The 22,245-nt window shown below is 41.1% G+C and overlaps 1 protein-coding gene across 4 annotated transcripts in view; it reads right to left on the reverse strand.

The window, feature by feature from the left end:
- The window catches only part of ZZZ3 (zinc finger ZZ-type containing 3), a 1,369,419-nt gene that overhangs the window by 416,716 nt on the left and 930,458 nt on the right, over nucleotides 1-22,245 (reverse strand). For 3 of the 4 annotated variants that reach the window (XM_044085854.1, XM_044085853.1, XM_044085856.1), the window contains 2 exons: nucleotides 10,702-10,820; nucleotides 10,176-10,247 (listed from right to left, as the gene is read on the reverse strand). In XM_044085854.1, the coding sequence (XP_043941789.1) occupies nucleotides 10,176-10,247; nucleotides 10,702-10,820 (191 nt within the window). The remainder of the gene's footprint in view (nucleotides 1-10,175; nucleotides 10,248-10,701; nucleotides 10,821-22,245) is intronic. The other variant, XM_044085855.1, reaches the window with a different exon arrangement.

A 22,245-nucleotide genomic window follows, 5' to 3' on the forward strand; every position in this document is an offset into this window, starting at 1 on the left:
AGAGGAATCAGGCACAGGTGTCCTCTTTCCCCTTTGTTATTTACTGTAAATTTAGAGTTGTGGGCCAAAAAATAAAGGATTCAGAAATACAAGTATATAATTGGTATGGTAATAAAAAAAGCTCGCTTTATTTGTAGATATTATTCTATACCTGATAAATCCAGATCTCAACATCTCATTGTTGTGGAACATTCTGGCACAGTTTTAAGTCTTTTTGGGACATAAAAACGAAGAAATAAAACAAAGGCTATATCCGTAAATTATGTGCCCACTCACATATTGGGTCAAAGATACCCATACTTCCCTGGGGTGACTTTATGGTTTCCCATCTAGTTGTCTAGGTTGCCCTTGAGTAGGGTTACTGAGGAGCTCTGCTTCACATGAATTAGGAGTTTATTCCAGAGATTGCCGCTCCTTGGTTTTGTTTGGTCTCTCTCCACATAGCCTTAGCCGAAGTAACAGAAGCCTTTTCAAACCATACTCCTAAGTACTTCATCTTATTGTGCTTCCCAACTCAGACCAGGTAAATTACCTTCTACCACAAGATGGGTGGTCCTGGAATTTCTTATTTTTTTTGATTCTTGAATTTCTTAATATAAAAGCAGATCAAAAGCGGATTAAAATAAAGAATGAAGAAGTCCAGGAGGTTACCAAAGGAATGAATGAGCGTAAGAAGAGACAGAAGAAAGAAAAGGTCAGATTAAGAAAGAGACATAATGGATCACCAGGAATGTGTGTCATACATAGGTATGAGCTATGCACTGAGCAGCAATCTACCTACACCAAGTATGGGGCCACAGTATGAACATAAAATGACAGATTTTAATAACTGGCTTACTTTCTGCTGTCACTCCAGGACAATCTAATACCTGTCAACATGGGAGGACATGGTCAAAAGGCGAAGTTGCTTTACTAAGGATGGTCTGCACCTGTTCCCCCCCAGGCTTTTGGATATTGGCTAAAACGTTATTCACCTTCTTAAAGCCTTTTTAAGGCAATTCCAAAAAGACAAAACTATCAACACTGTAAAAAAATTCTGCAAGCAACCTTAAGGTGTTACTGATCAAGACTAGGAGCCTAAACAAATAATTTCACACCCTTTAAGCCCTCCTCACTCTGGAGAATGCAGACATGTGTGCCATGACTGAGATTTAGTTTAAAGCCATATAAAGTACTCCAGCAGTGCAAGGATACAGTAAATTCCACAAATTTAGACCAACAGCAGCAGCACACACTGGGACCAAAGGTGGAAGTGTCTCGATCTGGATACACTAGACAATTTCGACGTACTGAAATGTCGAAATTCAGTACGTCGAAAACGAATAGTGGAAAGTACAGTTAACCGAAACTACATTATGCCGAATACGCAAATGTCGGAAACGCTGCTATCGTGGTGTTGCGTTCGTGACGTGTGGTGCGGTTTGTGGATTTATCTGGGGTTTCAGGTAAGTGTTGTGTGTTTGAGGATAATAGGTAGGGATTTTAGTGTGCGAGTGTGTGCGGTGGTGTTTGTTGTGTGTTTGTGTTTAGTGCAACCACGGAGTTAGAATATATATAAGTAGGAGGGTGTGTAGGGGGGCTTGCCCCCCCTGCTTATAGGTAGGTTAAGTGTGTTTGTGTGTTGTGTGTTTAGTTAGGTAGGTGTGTTGTGTGTTTAGTTAGGTAGGTGTATGTGCGTGTGTGATTATGTCCTGGTTTGTGTGTGTGCGTGAATGGTCACGATTCTAGTATTTGTGATTGTGGGTTTTCTTGTATGTGGTTTTTCGACTATTCAGTCTCGAAATACTGAAATTCGATATTTCAGTATTTCAAGATTGTATAGTGAATCCCTCGATCTATGTTAGCAACAAACATACCTCCAGGCTAGATAAACAGGATAACAAGGAGCTCATCCATATGTGAATCACTGCAGGTAAGGTCCCTCACCATATCATGGCTAGCAACAGGTCACCATCTATGTCCTTAGAGTCTCACAACTTTTACCTAAATCTACTAGAGCTACTCACCATCCAAACACCCTATTCATGGGTGACTACCCACTCTATAAACTGTGAAATGCACACTGCCACAAACTCAAGAGGCACAATGCCTTCTGGACTTTAACAGAATCATCCTGGAATAGATGGCAGGTGCACCAACCACAGATTCAAATGTACTGGATCTGGAACCCACCAACATGGGACAGTAGTGAGGTTGGCTCACAAAGCCTTCTCATGTAAAGTAAAAATCAACTATGAAAATCCAGCTAAACCAGTAACAGAACTATTCAAAGGCAAACTACATCCTATTAAGTGTTACTCTGTCAAAATTCAAGGCTCCCCCTCACCCAGACACCACAATTACCCATGCAGAATTATTCACTGAATCCCAATTCAAACATGTGAATGGCTGCATACAGGCTGCAGTATCTACCAAAAATAAACCCAAAACAAACAGCACTGGTGGAATCCTCGCCTAATGAGGGCATATAATAAAAGAAGAAAACTTGTGGCCAAAATCAGGAAGACCAACTCCCTTAAAGAAAAGTGTGCTCTTATACAACTAAACAAGAAGATAAGAGGTCTAATTAAGCCCAACAAGGCCAACTATAGGGTCAGAATAATCTCACGGGCTAAGGACAAATACAAGGCCTTCTTTAGCTATATCTGGAACCTTACAGATAACACAGCAGTGTGCTGAAATGGTGATGAACAGTACCACCTTCACCAGTCAGGGTGACATTGCACCAAATATATATCAGCCAGTAGATTTGCTAACTTTACTCCCTGCTCCACTAGGTAAAATCCACTCCAACATACTTCCTCCAGCTCTCAGCAGGGACCAGGTACTGGCAAGCACTTGTTAAAGCCAAGAATAACACCTCCACGGGTCCCATCATCCCTGGCTTCCTGCTGAACAGTTTACAACATGACCTCTCAGGACCACTTAAGGCACTCTATAGCCTTGAAACAGGTTAAGTTCCAATGAACGTAGGACCACAACAATTTTTCCATTCTTCAAGGCAAAACCATCAAATGACCTAGGGAACTACAGATCCATCAGTCTAACAAGTCTAATATGCAAAGCCATGGAACAAATTATGATACAGACATTAGCAACCTACAGACACTGAACCCATCCCAATTGGGCTTTAAGGGAAGGTCATGCCTACTTAACCTTCTAGACTTCTTTGAGAAGGCCACTAAGGCAACGTATGAGGGGTAAAACAGTGCAAACAGCTTATCTTGACTTAGCTATGGCATTCAGTACTATACCCCACTCAGCCATTATTGACAAGGTCTTTAAACTAGCTGTAATTCCTTACAGAACTCACCGGACTGCCAGCTGTCTCATATACAGGACCCAAAATGTCAGGATTAGTGACATTACCTCCACCAACAGAGTATACTCCAAGGCTCCGTGCTGGGCCTGCTCCTGTTTGGTATCTATGTCTCAGAAGTCAAGGCTAATGTCCAAGACCTCTGGCTCAGCAAGTTTGCAAGTGACTGTAAATTGGGAGCCATTACGGATTCCCTCCAAGACACACACATCTTGCAAGTGGGTTTAACACAGACACAGGACTAGTGCCAAAACCATGGCTTAAAACTCATTGTCAAAAAATGCATTATAATATCCTTTGGGTAACTGTCAATCCAGGTGAATTACTCCTTTGACAAAACACACCTTAAAGTTGACCCAATAGTAAGGGATCAGTGAACATATGTAGACAACAATCTGACCTTTGACCAACATGTAGTTAAGATAATAAGAAAATAATTTTATGTCACCCAAGTTATAGGTAAGGGTATAGCATCCAACTACAAGGAACCTATCACCGAGTACAATGCCCCCTTTAACACTTGCAACAGTTGTAACATGCACAGAGGTTTCTCACCAGAAGAATTCAGGGTATGAATACCCTTACCCTACACTGATCACCTAAAGGCTCTGTCTCTGTATTCAGTTCCCTACAGGCTGCTAAGAGAGGATTTTTGCCTGGCTTACAAGGTTTCCTCAGACCCAGCCCTGATGGATCTGTTGTACATGTGCAAAACTAACATCACCATAAACACGAGATCCAGGTATCTGAACTTCACTTGTAACATAAGCAGAACATGCTACAGAGACAGATATATGCCCCAAAGTATCCCCGCACTATAGAACAGGCTCCCTTATCCATGTAAAACAGAGTTCATCCCTGATCCTATTCAAATGAAACCTTGACAACTGGATGGAAAATTCTAAACTTACCTCTGGCCTGGCTCCCATGTCCCTTAAGGACAGAGATTACCAATAAGAAAAATATTATTCTAACACCCCCCTTACAAATCCTTAGTTACCTCCCCACTAACACCCCCCCCCATGTAGACGCTCATGATACTCATGACTCAAATGGTTTGGAGTGCATGGCCATGTTTATATAATGACCCTAGTGGTCATTAGCCTAATAACAACCCATGAATCTATATGTGGATCAGCCACATATCTATTCTACCATCCTCACATATGCTGCTTTGAGAGAGAGCCATTCTCCTCCAGCTTCACTTATGTCCTCTTTTTTCAGAGATGCTAGAGCTCTGAGTATTTCCTTAAACTCCTGAGTTTTTCATCAGTTAACTACAAAGTTTTCAGCCCAGTCTCAGTTGCACTTCAACCCCCCCCCCTACAAACTATCTGCAGTTGATTGTAGCCATCATTGGTTTGTACTGGGGACCAGCAGCTGCACTGGGGATAACTCTAATAGTGAATCGAATTCCAGTGCCCTTTCCTTACTATGAGGAAGGCCTACTTCATTGAGGAGGTCCTGCAAATACTGCCTGAATGTTCCTTTTTCCTTATCACAGTGCCATTATGGGGCACAGGTTGAGATTATGAACAATGACCCATCTTTGCACTGGAATTTGACTGCCATGAGTCTGTTGCCGATAATGATGACATCGCTCATTGTCTTTAGAAATTTGTTTGCACCACAATTCACACACTATTTCAAGTCTGCCCTCCACATTATCAGGAACTGATTAGTAGTTGCTGATCTCATGCCAGAAAACTTTGTTGGATCCTAATTAATATCATATCATTCACTTAAAGTTGATTTTTCAAAGTCCCTTAGTTTCTTTCTGGCAGACTGACTGGTTTTCCATCCAGCTTCCACTCAACAGAGCAACCCAGGCTGGGTAGCTGGACACAGGGTGGTCGGTAGATTACTGGGTCAACAGCTGCTGGGCTTTATGGCAGGCACACAATGGCTAAACATGGCCCACATGCCCATCCAATCATTAGCATGGGTCTCTGATGTAGATCATTATGAGCCAAGTCCTCAACTCACTTAACATTGACAAATATCCATGCCCCTTCCTAGTGATATTAGTCAACAAGATCAAATCACCTAGAGCCAATGTTAGACTCTGACAGTGCACAGTCTGTGGCTTGTATACTGCTTCTGTGTTCTTCAGATATCTATCTGAATAACACAGAAGTGTAGCTGGCTCAAACAGTGCCCTGTGCTGGTACACTGAACCAGAGTCCCACCCCCTCAGCTCTTCAAGTGAAGAGCAAAAAAGGCAGACATTCCTACTACTGGCACACAAACAAGGTGGCCAGATACACAACACTCACCCCTCTCCACCCAACCATAAAGGGCCCATTTCTGTGATCTGCCAATCCCTCCATGAACACATTTTATTAAAAATAAAATAAAAAATTTCTTTGAAACTGTACCAAATTGATTGCTAAAGATGTAGCAAAACAAACAACGTTCTCAGTAGAAAAAACACTTTTAATACAGAGAGCAAAGCTTTCGGATAATGACTTCCATTAAATCTTTGATTAACATTGAGGTTAACCCCCTGTTAACTGTTGTTGAAAATGCCAGCAGTATATCCATGGATGTACCTGCACCTGCTCAGGATGCAATTTTGGACTTTAACAAATCTCTGCAACTGTTGGAGAGGAAAACAAGTTTGTTTAAGCGGCTGCAATGGCAGCGCTTTAGCTTTATGGCCTACATCAACAAAGGAATTGTTCCCAGAGGGCTGAGAATCCTGAAAATACCCTCTTATGGGAACACATATCCTGAGTTACTTAAGAAATGGCAACAGCTAAATATCAAACTAGGAATAGATTACATGCATCTCATGAATGATTTCTTCCAGACTACTGAAGATGATCTTAAGAAGGAAATTATGTCATTGGAGAATGATTTGATCAATATGCCTGCATTTGCGAGCTTATCTAGTAACTATGAACGCATGGTGGAAAAAATGCAGCTACTTGACTCAAGGATGGAAGCTACCAAAAAGCGTAAGCTCTTTCGAGACGTAAATGACTTTACAAGAGGTAGTATATTCTCTTGGCCTAGAGACAATAGTTATAAACACAAAAAAACTGATACAATTGTCCCCATACATGCTTGTAGTAATGGCTTGGACTCTCTTGATGATTTTGGGTCGAATAGTGTTCAATTAATTCAGGACGACACAGAACTAAAGCTAACTACCCCCTCTATACACGGAGCTGATGGTTCTGTCCGTACCACGTCCTCAACGTCTACAGGAGGTATCTTAAGCTCCTCTGAGAGCTTCACGGACGGCAGACATGCTAGTGTTACTAACGGGAATGCTGGGACATATAAAAAGATGCCGCAGATGCAGCAGACTAAAATAAACTTTTCTAACAAGCGCTTTAGTTTGGATCAACCAGAAGTAGTAAGAGCGTATAACCAATTTTAGGGATTCGTCTAGTACACGGAATGAAGCACCAAACAGAATGAATAAAAGAAAATTGGACAGCCCTTTAGGCACAGGCAAGATGAGCCGCAAGTTTACAGAGGTACGTTAAACTTATCAGACTTTATCCTACAAGAGACACACTATTCTGTTTTGTCTAAGGGCCTGAATTTCATTCCCACTTGCAGGGATGACTTAGTCTCGGCATTGACGGATTTGAAAAGGTTTACGAGACTGTTAAACTTAAAATTGTTGTTTGGTAATACACAGACGTTGGTTCAAGGCCATAAACGCCTTAGTACTTATATTCCTGTCAATGTACCTGTTGTTAAAGCTTTCCATGATGTATGTGAAGCTGAAATAAGACAAACGTATTACATTAATACCAAAAAACATAATGATAGAAAATGTTTTAACTTGAGCTACGAAGAGTTTCAAGCATATAGAGAGTTACAATTTAATACAAACATTGTCATCAAGCAAGCTGACAAGGGGGGTGCAGTTGTGCTCATGAATAGAGATAAATACTTTCTGGCTATGTCTAGTTTACTTATTGATGAAATTGCATTTAAGGAAATTACCCCTTTGGATGTTAAGAAATGTATCTCATATGTGAATATGGTAATTTATGACTTACAGATTCAAGGTGACAGACTTAGATTTATTTAATTACTTGACTGTACCGTGCCCAATCACCCCACAGCTATACGGTATCCCCAAGATCCACAAATCTCTCACTGACCCACCGATGAGGCCAATTGTTTCAGGCGCCGGTTGGGTAACAGAGCCGCTTTCAGTTTACTTGCATGGTCAACTTCAACCATATCTTAGTCATTGTGATTCTATCTTACGTGACACTATTGATTTTGTTCAGAAATTTAAGCAATGGTATGATATAGAGAAGGCGTTTTTACCTCTTAGAAGGTATTTTCTGGTAACCTTAGACATAGTATCATTGTTCACAGTCATTCCAACTGATATTGGCCTGGATCTGCTGAGGGAATTTTTGGTTTCATGTCCTGATCCAGATTTCCACAAAATTGAAAGAATATGTACTCTTATGGATGTGGTTTTGAGAAATAATGTTTTCCTTTCTAATGAGTCCTTGTATCTTCAGCTCACAGGTGTGGCCATGGGTACCTCGGTAGCCAATACATATGCCAACCTAGTATTATACCAATGGGAAAGGAAACATTTATTTAGTAGTTCGAACCCATATAAAGATAATATAAAATTCTTTCAACGATTCGTAGACGATTGTTTTCTGATTTGGGGGGGCACGTTACAGGATTTGCATGAATTTATGCTGTATATCAACTGAACCTCATCCTTTTTGAAGTTCAAGATGTGTTTCTCTGAAACTACTATTAACTTTCTGGATATCAGTTTGAGTCTCGAAGGTGGTACTTTTAGAACAAGCCTTCATAGAAAGGAAGTTTGTGCAGGAAGGTACACTCATGCAAGTAGCATGCATGCGCCACCCACATTTAAAGGCACTGTTAGGTCTCAATTCTACAGAGCTAGCAGGTTTAATACGGAAGATCTTAGCTTCTCTGAACAGTTGAATGAGATGACAGCTGATTTTACTAATAGTGGTTATGATGCTACCATCTTAAATGATGAGAAACTAAATGTGCTAGAGGAGAGAAAGACAAGGCTGGCCCCTATTTTGTCAATCGACGCCATAGAAACACAAGCGGATGGCTTGTCTAATGTGTTCAGCCAGGATGAGATGAAAGTAAGATATGTTACTTCGTTTAGTATGAAGACTCCTTGCATTAAACGTATTATCCATAAGAACTGGTTAATCTTAATGGCATCTGAAGAGCTAAAAGCAATGTTGGGTAATATACCATCTTTTGCATACAGAAATATGAGAACCCACAAAAGTGTTCTTTGTTATAAAGATTTTCCTATTAATACCATAACACATTTATCCAGCACTGTGGGTACACGAAAATGTTACAATTGTTCGTGTTGTGATGACATTGATGATGAACATTTAGGTATTTTCGAACACCCTATTAATAAGAGGGTGTTTAGATTTAAGGTAACTGCTACTTGTGTTACAACTCATGTGGTTTACCTAGCTACCTGTGTATTATGCCATTCCTTCTATGTGGGCAAAACCACACGTAAACTTAAGGACAGGATTACAGAACACAAGTCTGAAATTAGAAGATGTGTGGATTCTAATGCTTTATATAAACACAGGCTATGTTCTGGTGAACAGCATTTATTTAAATTTAAAGTTACAGACCTTGTCTTACCCTCACCCAGAGGTGGTGACATTAATAATAAACTAGAGATTAAAGAATATAATTGGATAGTTAGGTTGATGGGTGACTCACCCCCTGGCTTGAACAGCACTGTCAGCCTTAAACCCGTTTTGGTTAGAATGAGTAGATCTAGACTATGAGATTTATTCCTTTTATGTATATAAGTGTACATCTTATTTTTAAAAACATATATTGTTGCCTTTTTAAATGTATTTTGTTTTCTGTATGCATTGTGTAATTGCATCATATTTTAGCATTGTATAGTTATTTTCATATTTTTATGTATTATTTGACTGGGTAATGTGACTTTTTGGCTGTCGGTCATATGACTCTTTTAGACCTATATATGTTCTGCATTTGCATCTGTATTTTCAGTATTGATAAAGGATTTTATCCGAAAGCTTTGCTCTCTGTATTAAAAGTGTTTTTTCTACTGAGAACGTTGTTTGTTTTGCTGGACGTATTGGCATTTGTGTAAAGATGTAGCAAAACAGTTGCTACAGCTCATACTCTGCCTGCACGAAACACTACGGCATTCAGGTTTTAATTTTTATAAAGAAAATATTTATTTATTTATTTATTTTTCATTTTAAACTGTAGTAAACTTCAGTTCAGACCACACACAGAGCGCTATAGCACTCAAATTTGACTGCAAATGCAACACTGGCTTTTAAAAGTTGGCACTGCATTAGAGATTGGGATCGACTGATCACACCATCCCCCCACTTTACACCCGAGACAGTTGCCCTATCACCTTGCCCTAGCTACGCTACTGGAAGGACAGTGCACAACCACAGCTAATGCCTAAAGTTATTGGTCTACATGATTTTCCCCTCAATACGCACCACCTAGAATCTGCTCTGTTGTCCTTAACTGTTAATTTTTGGCTGCAGTCTGTTGGCATACTTCTCCTGTTTAATTAGAAGGCTTGGGTTTAAACCCAGTACCGTCCTTCCTTGACGTAGAAACACTCAATGTTTTTGGGAAGACCCCCCCCTCCCCCACCAGTCAGTGACCAGACGTCAGGATCAAACCCTGGGAAAGTTGTCTACGAGGCAAACTTTTTAACCATTATGCTACCATGCTCTCCTTAACAGATATGTTCTATAGTACTGTTAACATTTTTATTCAAATTTTACTCTAACCAAACTCTCACTTCTCAATGACAGAAACAATCTTAATTACTATTTACCTGTTCTTCTATAGTCCAAAGCTGATTAAAAGATTCAGGTTTGGTCTCGTCATACAACCTTCCACGAATCATCTGAAAACCAAAACAAAACTTTAACAGAAAAGGAGCACTACAACTGAAGTTGGCAGAGAAAAAAAAAATTATAAAGCAGAATTTAAATCTCAGCAGTATTAGACAGTACAATACTAAAAATAAACGCCTGGGTCTTTTCTAGACTATAAGATTAGGTACATGTCCTCTCCAAATCCAAAGGCACCTATGCAAGATACTGAAAGCAATGAAAGTCTTTCCATTATGAAACTTGGACAGAAAAAAAGCACAGATTAACAAAAGAAGGAACCAAAAATGTATTCTTAAATTGCAGTACTGCAAGAAGTGAAAATACCAAAACCATGGGATAAGATAAATTAAAACCCAAAGATTACAACAAAAGTGATTAAATGTCCTTGTAAATCTAAATACAAAATTTTGTGCAAGCACAGTAACAGTCAGTAAAACAAGTCATGCAGATGCAGTCGAACTTCACCTGTGGACGACTGTGTGAAGTACTTTCAAGGCTATCACTTGATGGTAACAATGAATAGTATGACGGCTCGCCATCCTTCTTTGATTCCAGTGGACTTTTTGGCCTTGCAGATAAGCCTACTTAAAAGGACAAAGAATAGTAATTTACCAATCAGATTTAAGGAAATGTGCATTCAAACCCGACTAAATGCAAGCTGTGTTTTAAATTCCACATATTGACTTTCAGTGTTGACAAGTACCATCTACAAAATAAATAACTACATATACATTAAATTAAATAAAAATAAGGCCTGGAGTTCAAAACATTATCCAGAGATGCACTCTGTTAAAGGTTTTACTTAATGACCTCAGATGACAAAACAACTTCAGCAAGAACAATAGTGTCACAGTAATTACACTGAATCTGCTACACCTCTGTGCAGGCAACTACCAACACCCAATCTGGAGTACAACTTACCATTACACAGTTAACCTACACCAGTGGAAATAACCATCCAAGTCCATCTGTGCTACTTTACAGCAGCATGTGTTGCAAAAACAATCGGTTGTTTAAACAAATAACTTGAGGATGTAAACGCCATCCTGTAAAGAAATTCCAAACATCTCTGAACCATCTCATCTATCAGCCAACCAGGTCATCTCTCTCCTCTTATATTCACATATGATCTACCTACCTAAATCTCCTTATAAACCTGCAGGCATATAATACCTCCTTCACAAATAACTTCCAGACTAAACAGACACTTTTCCGATCTCTGCTCATACTCAAGGCCTGGAGTCATCACTCTGTGAACCTCCTTTGATATCTCCCATCAGCGAACATCCCTGACTGCATGAAACTCCATTTAAAGCCTGCAGTACACCAACACCAGGACAAAAGGACTTTTTCTTCTGTTGACTTCAAATGTGACACACTATGCCTGTTCTCGAACATTCTTTCTATGACACTTTTATGCTGAACAGAACCACTTACCTCTAGCACAGACTAAGAAGTGCATCTTTTGTTCTTCATTAATCATCACAATCTCACATGTCCGGGGTTTTACATTCTCTCAATGTGCATGTTCCCTGCTGGGGATTTACTTGCACACAAAAGTAGTAGCATGTGAACTCACCACTGGATGTGAAACTGGAAACCACCTGTAACTTTGCACAGTCCCAGCATGACCACAGATACAAAACTGCTTATGAAGCTGAATAGTTCAAAGAGCTCTTACAGAACTTCAACTGAAGACCGGGATAGTGGGTAACATGACCTGATTAATAGTATGTCTGTCAGCTTTCTTATTCTTCAAGAATAAGGGACACTCCTGACATACCCGCCAGGTGCACTCAGGTACCACTGACATCAGTCCTGTCCAACACTGCTGCAGTATCAAAGGTACACGTGAAACCAAACAGAAGATGCACTGTTATAGCTTAAGCTGCTCTCTACTCTCAGTGGTGAGAGCAAAGTAGACAGATTTCTCATAGTTTGCTCAACAGCTGAAAACAGGAATTAAAAAAGATATATAGAATAAATAATAAAGAAATTTGCCTTGGGAAGCATAACAGATAGCCATTCAAGGAAATGGCCGGCAGTCATCCTTCTTAAACACCTGTGTCCATGTAATAAATGCAAAATATTCAATGGCAGGTTCCAGAGGTGGTACAGCCTAAAGCTCTTCTTCTCTAATGCCTAAGAAATCAGATGCTTTAGGGGAGAAGAAAATCTGACTCTGTGTCCCACGTGACAAGAGCTTGATTAGCAATTTGTGTGCTGGTTGAGTCAGGGGGAAGTGCTGCTCTGCTAACACACTCACATGGGGGAGGAGGATTTTGTGGTTCCCTTGTAATTTTACAATTCTTCTACAGGGGAAGGCAAGACCTAGACCCTAAAGCATTACCACAGATGTCAAGAGGGAAATAAAGGTGGCCCTTGATATTTATAAGCCTAGCCAGAGTGTGTTTGGCTTTTGCCACCCATTTTAAATTAATTTTGCTATGTCCTTTTTCGAGGTTAGTATACTGTGCCTCTGTCTAACAGTGACACAGAAGTGATACCCGGGGTAAACCTACGATCTCCCATCCACTCATCAAGATTCCTCTTGAAGAGAGTCAATGAGGGACTCTGCCTAACCTGGACTGGGATTTTATTCCAGAGTGAAGGGAGCCTCTGGGTTATGAATCTGTCCCTCCAGCATGTCCTATTTATTTCAGTGCTGAGGTTCAAGTCTCTTGAGCGCGTAGCTCGATGGGATTTGGATTTTCTGAGGTGCAGCATGTCCGTTAACTCCGGGTTGGACATGGCTTTATACGTCAGGCACAGATCGCCTCTGAGCAGGCGGTATGCCACTGAGTAGAGCTGGAGTTTCTTTAACCGGGCAGCATATGGCATCTGTTTGAGCCCTTTGATCCTCTTGGTGAGGTACTTTTGGGGTCTTTCCAGTTGCTGCAGGTGTCTGCTAAGGTACATCCCAAAAGGGGCATTGTACTCAATTATGGGTCTGATGAGGGATGAGTAAAGAGGCACGATGACCTCCCCTGATCTAGATGTGAATCCCTTCATGATTAGGTGGGCTATATAAAATGTTTTTCTAACCACTTTGGCCACGTGGTTGTCAAATGAGAGATTGCTATCAACTTGGGTCCCCAGGTCCCTAATTACTTCTTCTGTACTTAATGGATTACCACCTATGTGGTAATTTGTGGGCACTTTTGTTTTTGCCAAAGGGGATGACTACACTTTTTGGCGTTTAGCTTGAGGCCATGGCTCTGGCACCAGTTGTCTGTTTCTATGAGGCCCTTTTGGAGGATGCTTGTGTCGGCTGGAGAGTTGATTATGGCACCCAGTTTGCAGTCATCTGCGAACTTGGTCAGCCACAGTCCTTCCGTGTTGGCCTGTACCTCCGAGAAATATATACTGAACAAGAGAAGTCCCAGGACTGAGCCTTGTGGGACGCCACTTGTAACTAGTTTGGAGTCTGACATGGATCCAGCAATTCTAACCATGTGGGTTCTGTCCTTGAGCCAGTTTGCAACCCATCTAGTGACATAGGGGTTTATATTTAAGCTGGTGAGCTTATCTATAATGCCCGAGTGGGGTATTGCATCGAAGGCTTTTGTGAGGTCCAGGTAGGCTGTGTGGACCACCTTCCCCTCGTCAATGGCCTTGGTGACTGTTTCAAAGAAATCGACCAGGCAGGATCTGCCCTTAACAAAGCCGAATTGGGTAGGATCCAGTGTCTGTAGATCCCCAATATCTTTATTTATGAGGTCCATGATGATCCTTTCCATAGTTTTGCAGACCAAGCTAGTCAGGCTTATGGGGAGATAGTTTCCAGGATCCGTTGAGGCACCACCTTTGTGGAGAGGGACCACTGTTGCTGTACACCACTCTTTGGGTACATATCCTGTAGTACGGCTGAGATTGAACAGTAGTTTTATGTTTGGGTTTAGCTCTTCTTGGAGTTTATGTAGGACACAGCCCGGGACACCGTCTGGTCCCATTGATGCTGTGTTTTTTGCTTTGGAGAGGGCGGCTCTTACCTGAGCATCTGAGATGTCAGGGGGGGCAGCACTCTGCTGGGATAGATATTTGCCCTTTTGGTGGGGGGGGGGGGGAGTTTGCGCTAAACCTGTAAGCTAGGATGTTGGCAATGTCTGTGGGTTTGGTGTATTTTTTGTCATTTTGGACTAATTTTGAGCTTATCTGGGAATTCCCACCCAGGTTCCTAACATAACTAAAGAAAGCCTTGTGATTATCCTTAGTTTCCTGTGCAATTTTTCTCTCGAAGCTGGCCTTAGACGATTTTAGGAGTGCCCATAGTTTTTTTGCTAATACTGATCAGAGATGCCTTCCCTTTTTGGGATTTTGCTCTGTCATGTAGTAGCTTCCTCCTTCTATTGTATAGTTTGTTTATGGCTGGGGTCCACCAGACAGGACATCTGCCTTTGGAGGATTGGGTCTTGGTTTTATTTGGGATTGCATGATCCATGCATTCCTAAAGGTGTTCATAGAATGCGTTTATAAAGGATTCTGCAGCCTGAGCCATATTTTCCACAGGCCCAGGGGCTTTGAAAGATTCCACCTCGGTTTTGAGGAGTGTGAAATTTGCTTTAGAGAAGTTTTTCACGTGGTTTTCTGGGCAAGGGGTGGGGTCGGGATGTGAATATCCAGTGAGATTAGTTTATGGTCTGACCTTACCAGTGAGGGATACACTTCTGGTCTGGAGCATAGAGTCCCCATGTTGGTGATGATCCAGTCCAGTATGTTTTCCCCTCTTGTGGGAGTGGTAACAAGTTGTTCCATAGCATTTGAATTTATAAATTCTAGGAACCTTTGGGCTAGGGTGTTGGAGCTAGAGTAATGCTCCCAGTCTATGTTTGGGTAGTTGAAGTCGCCCAATATAATGGTGTTTGGAGAGACCTTCATATTTTCCAGTGTTCTAAGGAAGGCCGAGTGGGGTTCCTGGGTTTGGGAGGGTGGTCTGTAGCAAGCTATAAACCGGAAGGCAGTTTTACCCACTGTTAGTTGCACATGGATAGTCTCTGATGCTTCGTGCTGTGCCACCAACCTGGTGGTGTGGGTATCTTTGACGAATATTGATACTCCCCCTCCTTTTGTGGTTCGATCAAGTTTTGGGGCCGAAAAGTATGGTATGAGGTATAACCTTGGTAGTGCTGGGGTGCTCTCGGGAGCCTTGAACCAGGTTTCTGTTACTGCACAGATATCGATGTTCTCCATGCTAAAGAGAGTTTCGAGTGCGTGCATCTTGAGGTTTAGACTTCTGGCGTTAAGGCACTATGGGGGTAGCAAGAGCCTTTGCCAATATCTGAAAGCCCAGGGGTGATAGGTGCAAGCCGTCCCTAGTGAAGCATCGTGGCTTGTCGAGCATGTCATCCCAAGCTGACAGGCATTGGATCCCCTTTAAATGACACCAATACTTAAGCCAATTGTTGAAATTGATCATCTTGTCTTCATATTGTGGCATCATTCTTGGTGAGGGTAAGATGCTACTCAAGGTCAGGGTCATACCGGCCTGGGCTACATGCTCCGAGAGCTCCTCTATGTCCCTTTTCATGTAGTCCAGGGAGGTACGTCTCAGGTCATTCACACCAGCATGGACAATGATGGAGTAATATTTGTACTTGCCTTGGAGTGATCCGAGTGGTTGTGTTATGTGGTGGATCCTAGCGCCCGACAGGCAGCTCACCGTGACCTTCTTGTTCAGCCTGGTGAGTGGGACGTCAGTGTGCCTGACGATAGAGTCACCTATTACAAGTGTATCAGGTGTGTTGTTTAGCCTTAAGGGCTGTGACTGTTCGGCACACTGGCTTTGTGAGCTATGTGTTGCACGTGTTTTGTTTTGGGGTAGCGGCTGCTTGGGTGTCTGCTTTGGAGGTCTCTGCTGCTTAGGCAGATTTTTATTTAGAGCCTCCGAGTATGTTTTTGTGTGTTTATGTGTTTGGTTTGCTGTCATGGTAGGTCTATGTGAGACTGGAATTGTAGTGAGTGTGGTTTCCTTTTCCTCCGGACTGGTTAAGCCAGTACTGAGTTGAGAGAGCTTAGCCTCCAGTTTGGCTATATGGTTGCATCTCTCACATGTGTTAGAATTTGTTGGGAGGAGGAGAGGGTTGTCTGTGTACATGAGGCAGTTATAACATTGCCTCAAGATTCCAGATTCACCAGCTGGACCGTAGAGGAAACTGACAACTGACCTTTGGACATGCTAGAACAGTATTGGGAATTCCTTTATAATTGAAAAAAAGGGCCAATGGGGAACAAGGTACTCATGGGGAGTTTGTGAGGGTGTAGTGCTTTTAATTTTTTAGTGCTGACTTATATAATTGCTTTAGTGAGCAAGTGCCAGGTAACTTAAATGCAATGTGTTACAGGTAACTTAAATGCAATGTGTTACAGGTAACTTAAATGCAAAAACGACAAACAGTAACTTTCTTTCAAGTGAAACAAGGAAATAAGTACAGTAAGCAATGCAGATATCACTAGGGATCCACAGCGTTTTAAGTGGAATTAGCATTTCAGGGAAATAACAAGCAAACAACAAGCATACAAACAAAGCTAGATTCAGCAGGCCTGGATCTAGTCTACGCTACAGCAAACAAGGTGTACCAATTTCAGTAAGAAACAGTTCAAATATGCAGGCACTATAAGCCTTTACCCAGAAATTCCCAGCTCAGAAGGGAATTAAAAAAGATATATGGAATAAATAATAAAGAAATTTGCCTTGGGAAGCATAACAGATAGCCATTCAAGGAAATTGCCGGCAGTCATCCTTCTTAAACACCTGTGTCCATGTAATAAATGCAAAATATTCAATGGCAGGTTCCAGAGGTGGTACAGCCTAAAGCTCTTCTTCTCTAATGCCTAAGAAATCAGATGCTTTAGGGGAGAAGAAAATCTGACTCTGTGTCCCACGTGACAAGAGCTTGATTAGCAATTTGTGTGCTGGTTGAGTCAGGGGGAAGTGCTGCTCTGCTAACACACTCACATGGGGGAGGAGGATTTTGTGGTTCCCTTGTAATTTTACAATTCTTCTACAGGGGAAGGCAAGACCTAGACCCTAAAGCATTACCAAAGATGTCAAGAGGGAAATAAAGGTGGTTATCCAAGCTAGAACTATTGGAAGCTCTGACATGATGCATATAGGAATATGTAAGGTACTACTGGGGAAAAGTGGTAGCTCTCGCAGGGATGCAAGTGTCCACATCACCAATGGAGTGGGGTGGTTGAGGTTCTTTGTAGAAAACAGCTCCCATAGCCTACATCCTAGATGGCGGGCATGTGCTGACTACTTTATTCCCTAAAGACAAGGATGACAGGTTGCCAGACTAAGCTAGGCAGGGAATGAGAGCGAATGATGATGGAAGGTTGAGTGGAAAGATCAGATGTGACCAGAAATGAAAGGAACCATCCTAGCTGACTTGAATTACAGCCTCTTCCAGACAGCTCATCCTATTGTGAACTGGTTACATTCCTAGCATGGGAATGAATGGGAGTGTCTCATGGGGCAAAGCTTGATGGTTGGCAAAAAGTACCAAGAAGAAACAGATAATCACATAAAAAGTAAATGACATGAGCAAAAGTGCTTATTCAATCACCGCAAATGAGACGTCGCTGGAAGACTATAAAGTGAGGAGAAAAATTCATTGCCACTTTCACTTCCAAAAATGCATACTTTTGTCCCCAAAGAATCAAAAGCTGAAGATTTAGGCATCATACATGGGGACAGGGATGAATAAGATAAATGCTCAGTGGAGACATGCATGCCACACATGGCTCCATGGTGCGAGAAGAGTTTTCAAGGCTTACTTCCTGCTGCAGCCTGTTATCCCATACCAGTTCAGTCATCTTCCATTACACCCAAACAGGTTACTCTCTAGAGTGGAGATGGAGAAGGTTAAGGATCTTACAACAGGAACCAAAGGGCCTTTGGGAACAATATGACACATCAGTGAGTGGCCAGCTACTTGGTGAAGAAACAAAGTTAATACCTAGGGCACATTTTTAAGTCCAGAAAGAAGTCTGGGTGACCTAAGGGCCTTCTGTGCATATGTCTGTGGAGCATAAGCTTGTTCTGGTGACCAAGGGGAGATGGCAAGCAAACACTGGGTCTTGCTCCCAAAAGTGTGGGCTGAGGAGGTGCCAGGTGCCTCTTCAACTAGCCTCACTTGTCAGCAGCAGGATGATCTCTCCGCAGACAAACATGACTGAGTGTGCAATAAATGAGAAGCCACTCTTGGTATAAAGGATATCAAAATTCAGCCAGGTCTGGCCTGAGAAACTGACTCTAGGTTTCTTACAGAGTTCTTTTATTGTGCCTTCTACACTCCTGCCTTAAGACGACAAAAGCCTTTAAAGCAATTACCTTTAGTGGACCTGTGCCACTGCTTCTATGTAGATACACTAGACACAGCTGAAAAATGCGACTTTCTACTACACCCAGGACAGCTGCTAATGCCTTAGTCTGGCCCCAGGCAAAACAAAGGTGATCCTGACTTGTGAACTGGCAAACAGAGAATCACTCAAAGTCGAAATTTTTTATAAATTAAATGCAATTGTTTTAAAATTACAAATACTTAGAGAATATCCATAACTGCAACTGTGGCTAGACAAACTGAGCCCCAGAACAAACACCACTTATACTGGCTTAGAGACACTATGTTTGATCCAAAAGAAGCACTGGTAATGTGTGTGAGCCTACAATTTAAACACAACCCAAGAAATATGTATGCATTGCGTTCCATCACTTTGTTGTTTGTCTTTCGGCTTTTTCCCGGTAAGGGGTCGCCACAGTGGAACTCCAGTCCGCTAATGATGGGCAGTAGATTTTTATGAAACGCCAAGGTGCCAGCTCGATGCCCAACCTTCAATGAAGGCACGCCCATTTACGCACGCATGTCTTTCGAACACTGCCCAACCACGGGGAGGACATGCAGACTCCACACAGAAGGCACTCCCCAAGCCCAGCCGAGAATCGAACGAGAGAATCTCTTGCTGTGAGGTAACAACGCTACCACTGTACCACCGCAGAAGAATGCATGCATGTGTTCCATCACTGCCCCCCTGAAATATGATCTCTGTGTGTGTACAGCTACTGTACCTAATGCCTCATAAAATGTTCTTACACACACACAAATATAGCAGTATTTAATTCACCTCTTAATAAAATCAAATGATCCAGACTTCCATTCTAGCACAGCGACAGCACAATTATTTTTTTTTAACACTTTGAATTATCCCTTAAGACATAGGTACACATACATTTATATAAAACAAACCATATTAACGTTCCCAGTTACAAACATTATATATTACATCTACTCTTTTGTATAACTAACATCAATCCAATATTACATACATTGCTCAATTCCTGCCTTCCCTTAAACATCACATCTCCTTCAAAACTTTATTCTACGTATTTGTTCCCACAATTATCATTTTTCTATGTAATGTGCTCCTACCCTTCCAGTTATTTTATCTCTATTACAATATTCAACACTTCAAATACAGTTGGCTTAGACTTTGATTGACATTTTCTAGTAATTGCTTTTTTTGACAGCCGCGAGAATTAAACTTCACAAGGCTTTACTATGTCTGTGCAATTTGGATCCTTTGTCCCAGCTAAAAAAAAAAAAAGCATTTCCTTATATACAGCATTTATTCACCCAATATTTCAGGCAAGTGCTCTATGGGAAATTTTTAAAGTCTGCCAACTCATTACATTTCCAAAACACATGTCCCCAAGTTATCGTTTTCTTCCCCATCACACCTCCAACATATGGCAGCTAACTGCTTGGGGTATAAAAATATGTATGCAAACGCTTCCAAGCAAAAATCCTAAATCTTCCAGACTTGATTCTATATTTGGTAGCAGTTAGCACGATGACCTTACCTGTTTTCTAATTCCAACTGGTTGTTCCCCATTTTTAGTACACTTGAAATATAACTAAAAGACACATATATTCAACATATACAAAAGATTCATTCTTAATTTGCACTTTGATTTACAAGGAGAACTTATTTTAAGAGGCTCACAATCAATATTTAGCAAACTAAAGACAATTCCCACTTTTGGGCTTGCCCCCTGAAATCCATGCAATGACAACATGCTGGCTACATAAGCACAAATGTCCCTGAGCTCAACAGTTTACCCTCTGCCAGATGGGAGCACTTTCTTGCAAATCAAGGCATAAGATTTAATATTTGATATATACATTTTTAAAACAAGCACACTGTATGCAATACTCTTGCCTGGATTAATGAAATCCAACAGATGAGGTTGGAAGAATATACATTCATCCACATAGGACGGAGGGACCCAGTAAGCAGGATTCTCTCACAGTCTGACACAATGAAACAGTTAAAAAGTATCTGTTGTACCCAACAGTAAAGATCTTCTTTGACAGGTCCTAGTCTTGAATCCTAACAATTAACCACAAGGATGGATCACAAAGCAAAGGCTGAAAATGGCAGAGTCCAAGAGGATGGACTTCCCAAAACACTGGCTGCTCCCCACAACTGTAGTAACACAATAAAGCTTGAGGAAGGTGTGTATCAACAACTATGTGGCAACTATATAGATGCATTTACTGGAGACACATTCTTGAACCAAGTGTAAGAGAGAATCACTTCTTCAACAATGTGAGCTTTAAGTACGTCATTTGTCAGTGGGCAAGATGGAAACAATGCAATATACAATCCACCTGGAAAGCGCTTAACAAGGGCAAGCCCTTCCCTCCAAGGCATAAAATTCTGCACTGACTTCATGCAACAGCTACATTGCTTATGTATATCCTGGTTGTGAGCTTTCTCCTCTGGTTTCTGCCCCTGCAAAGAAATCTTGGAGATCATCACTTGCACACCAGGAAGATGCTCTTCAAAGAAAAAGCAAACCTGATGACCCCGAAGTTCAATTCACATAAAGAGGACAGATCTTTTAGTAGGACATAAATACAGTACTCCTTTGAAACATCATTATTTTTAGAAACTGAAAAAAAAAATTTATTTTATCCTGATGTTGTATAGTACATTTGTGTTCCTGCAGCACATTAAGTAGTTACTGCTAATTTTTATTTTTCTCTAACACAAAAAGGAACCAACAATGCTCACACAGGGGAAATCAAGACTACAAAAACAAAAAAAAAGTTGTGAGGCAACTCCAAAAGGATATTGAAAGACTCACTTATTACCACTGTAAAAGTTGAGCGCTTTCATTCTTTCAAGTACTAGAACTTCATCAAACTAAAAATTACTCCCTATTTATATTTTAAAACTAAATGTCACATGACCACAACATCTTAAATACACTTACAAATAAAGATCATAGTTAAAACTTCATAGCACAGCAGAATTTTTATGTAAAATACAATTAAGAGAGATGTGCTCATTCACTCCTGGCAATGACTTTGATTTTATTTCTGAATTACAAGTTTTTTTAAGGGCTAAGCAGCCAGTTATACCCTCCATTTTTGGAATACTGAAGGTGCCCAAAAATCAGGAAGACCCTCCTTTGTGGCCAACTGTGGCTTCTTCAGGTTCTAAGGCTGAACTTTTAGCAAATTTAATGGACAAAAAATATTTTTTTTTCAGGACAAGAAGCACATACTAAAGGACTCTTGGGACTTTTTATCAAAGTTAGCCAAGACAGAATTTGACAAAGAATGTTTACCGGTAACAAAGTGAAGGATTTGCTTTTAGTTATTCCTCATGAGGTTGGTATGGATTGGTTCCATCAGGCATTCATTTCCAATGGAACACTGACGCACAAGGATACAGATACATTGGAAGAATGTCAAGAGCATGGTACTTCACAACAGCTTTATGCATTTTGATGGTAAAACATTTTAAAAAATTAAGGGTTGGCTATGGGGGTGTCCATCCAGCACCTGTGCTTACAATCATCATCACATGGATTTAGGAGAAAGAAAATATTTTTGATAACCACTACTAGCCCAAGATAAATGCAGGTTTTAGGTTTTGAGATGACATTCTTTAATCTGATTGGGAGTCCAAGAAATGTTTCACCAATTTATACATCAACCA

Source organism: Protopterus annectens, chromosome 10.part0, assembly GCF_019279795.1.
Source record: "Protopterus annectens isolate FY-2018-M chromosome 10.part0, PAN1.0, whole genome shotgun sequence".
In the NCBI taxonomy this organism is placed as follows: domain Eukaryota; kingdom Metazoa; phylum Chordata; order Ceratodontiformes; family Protopteridae; genus Protopterus; species Protopterus annectens.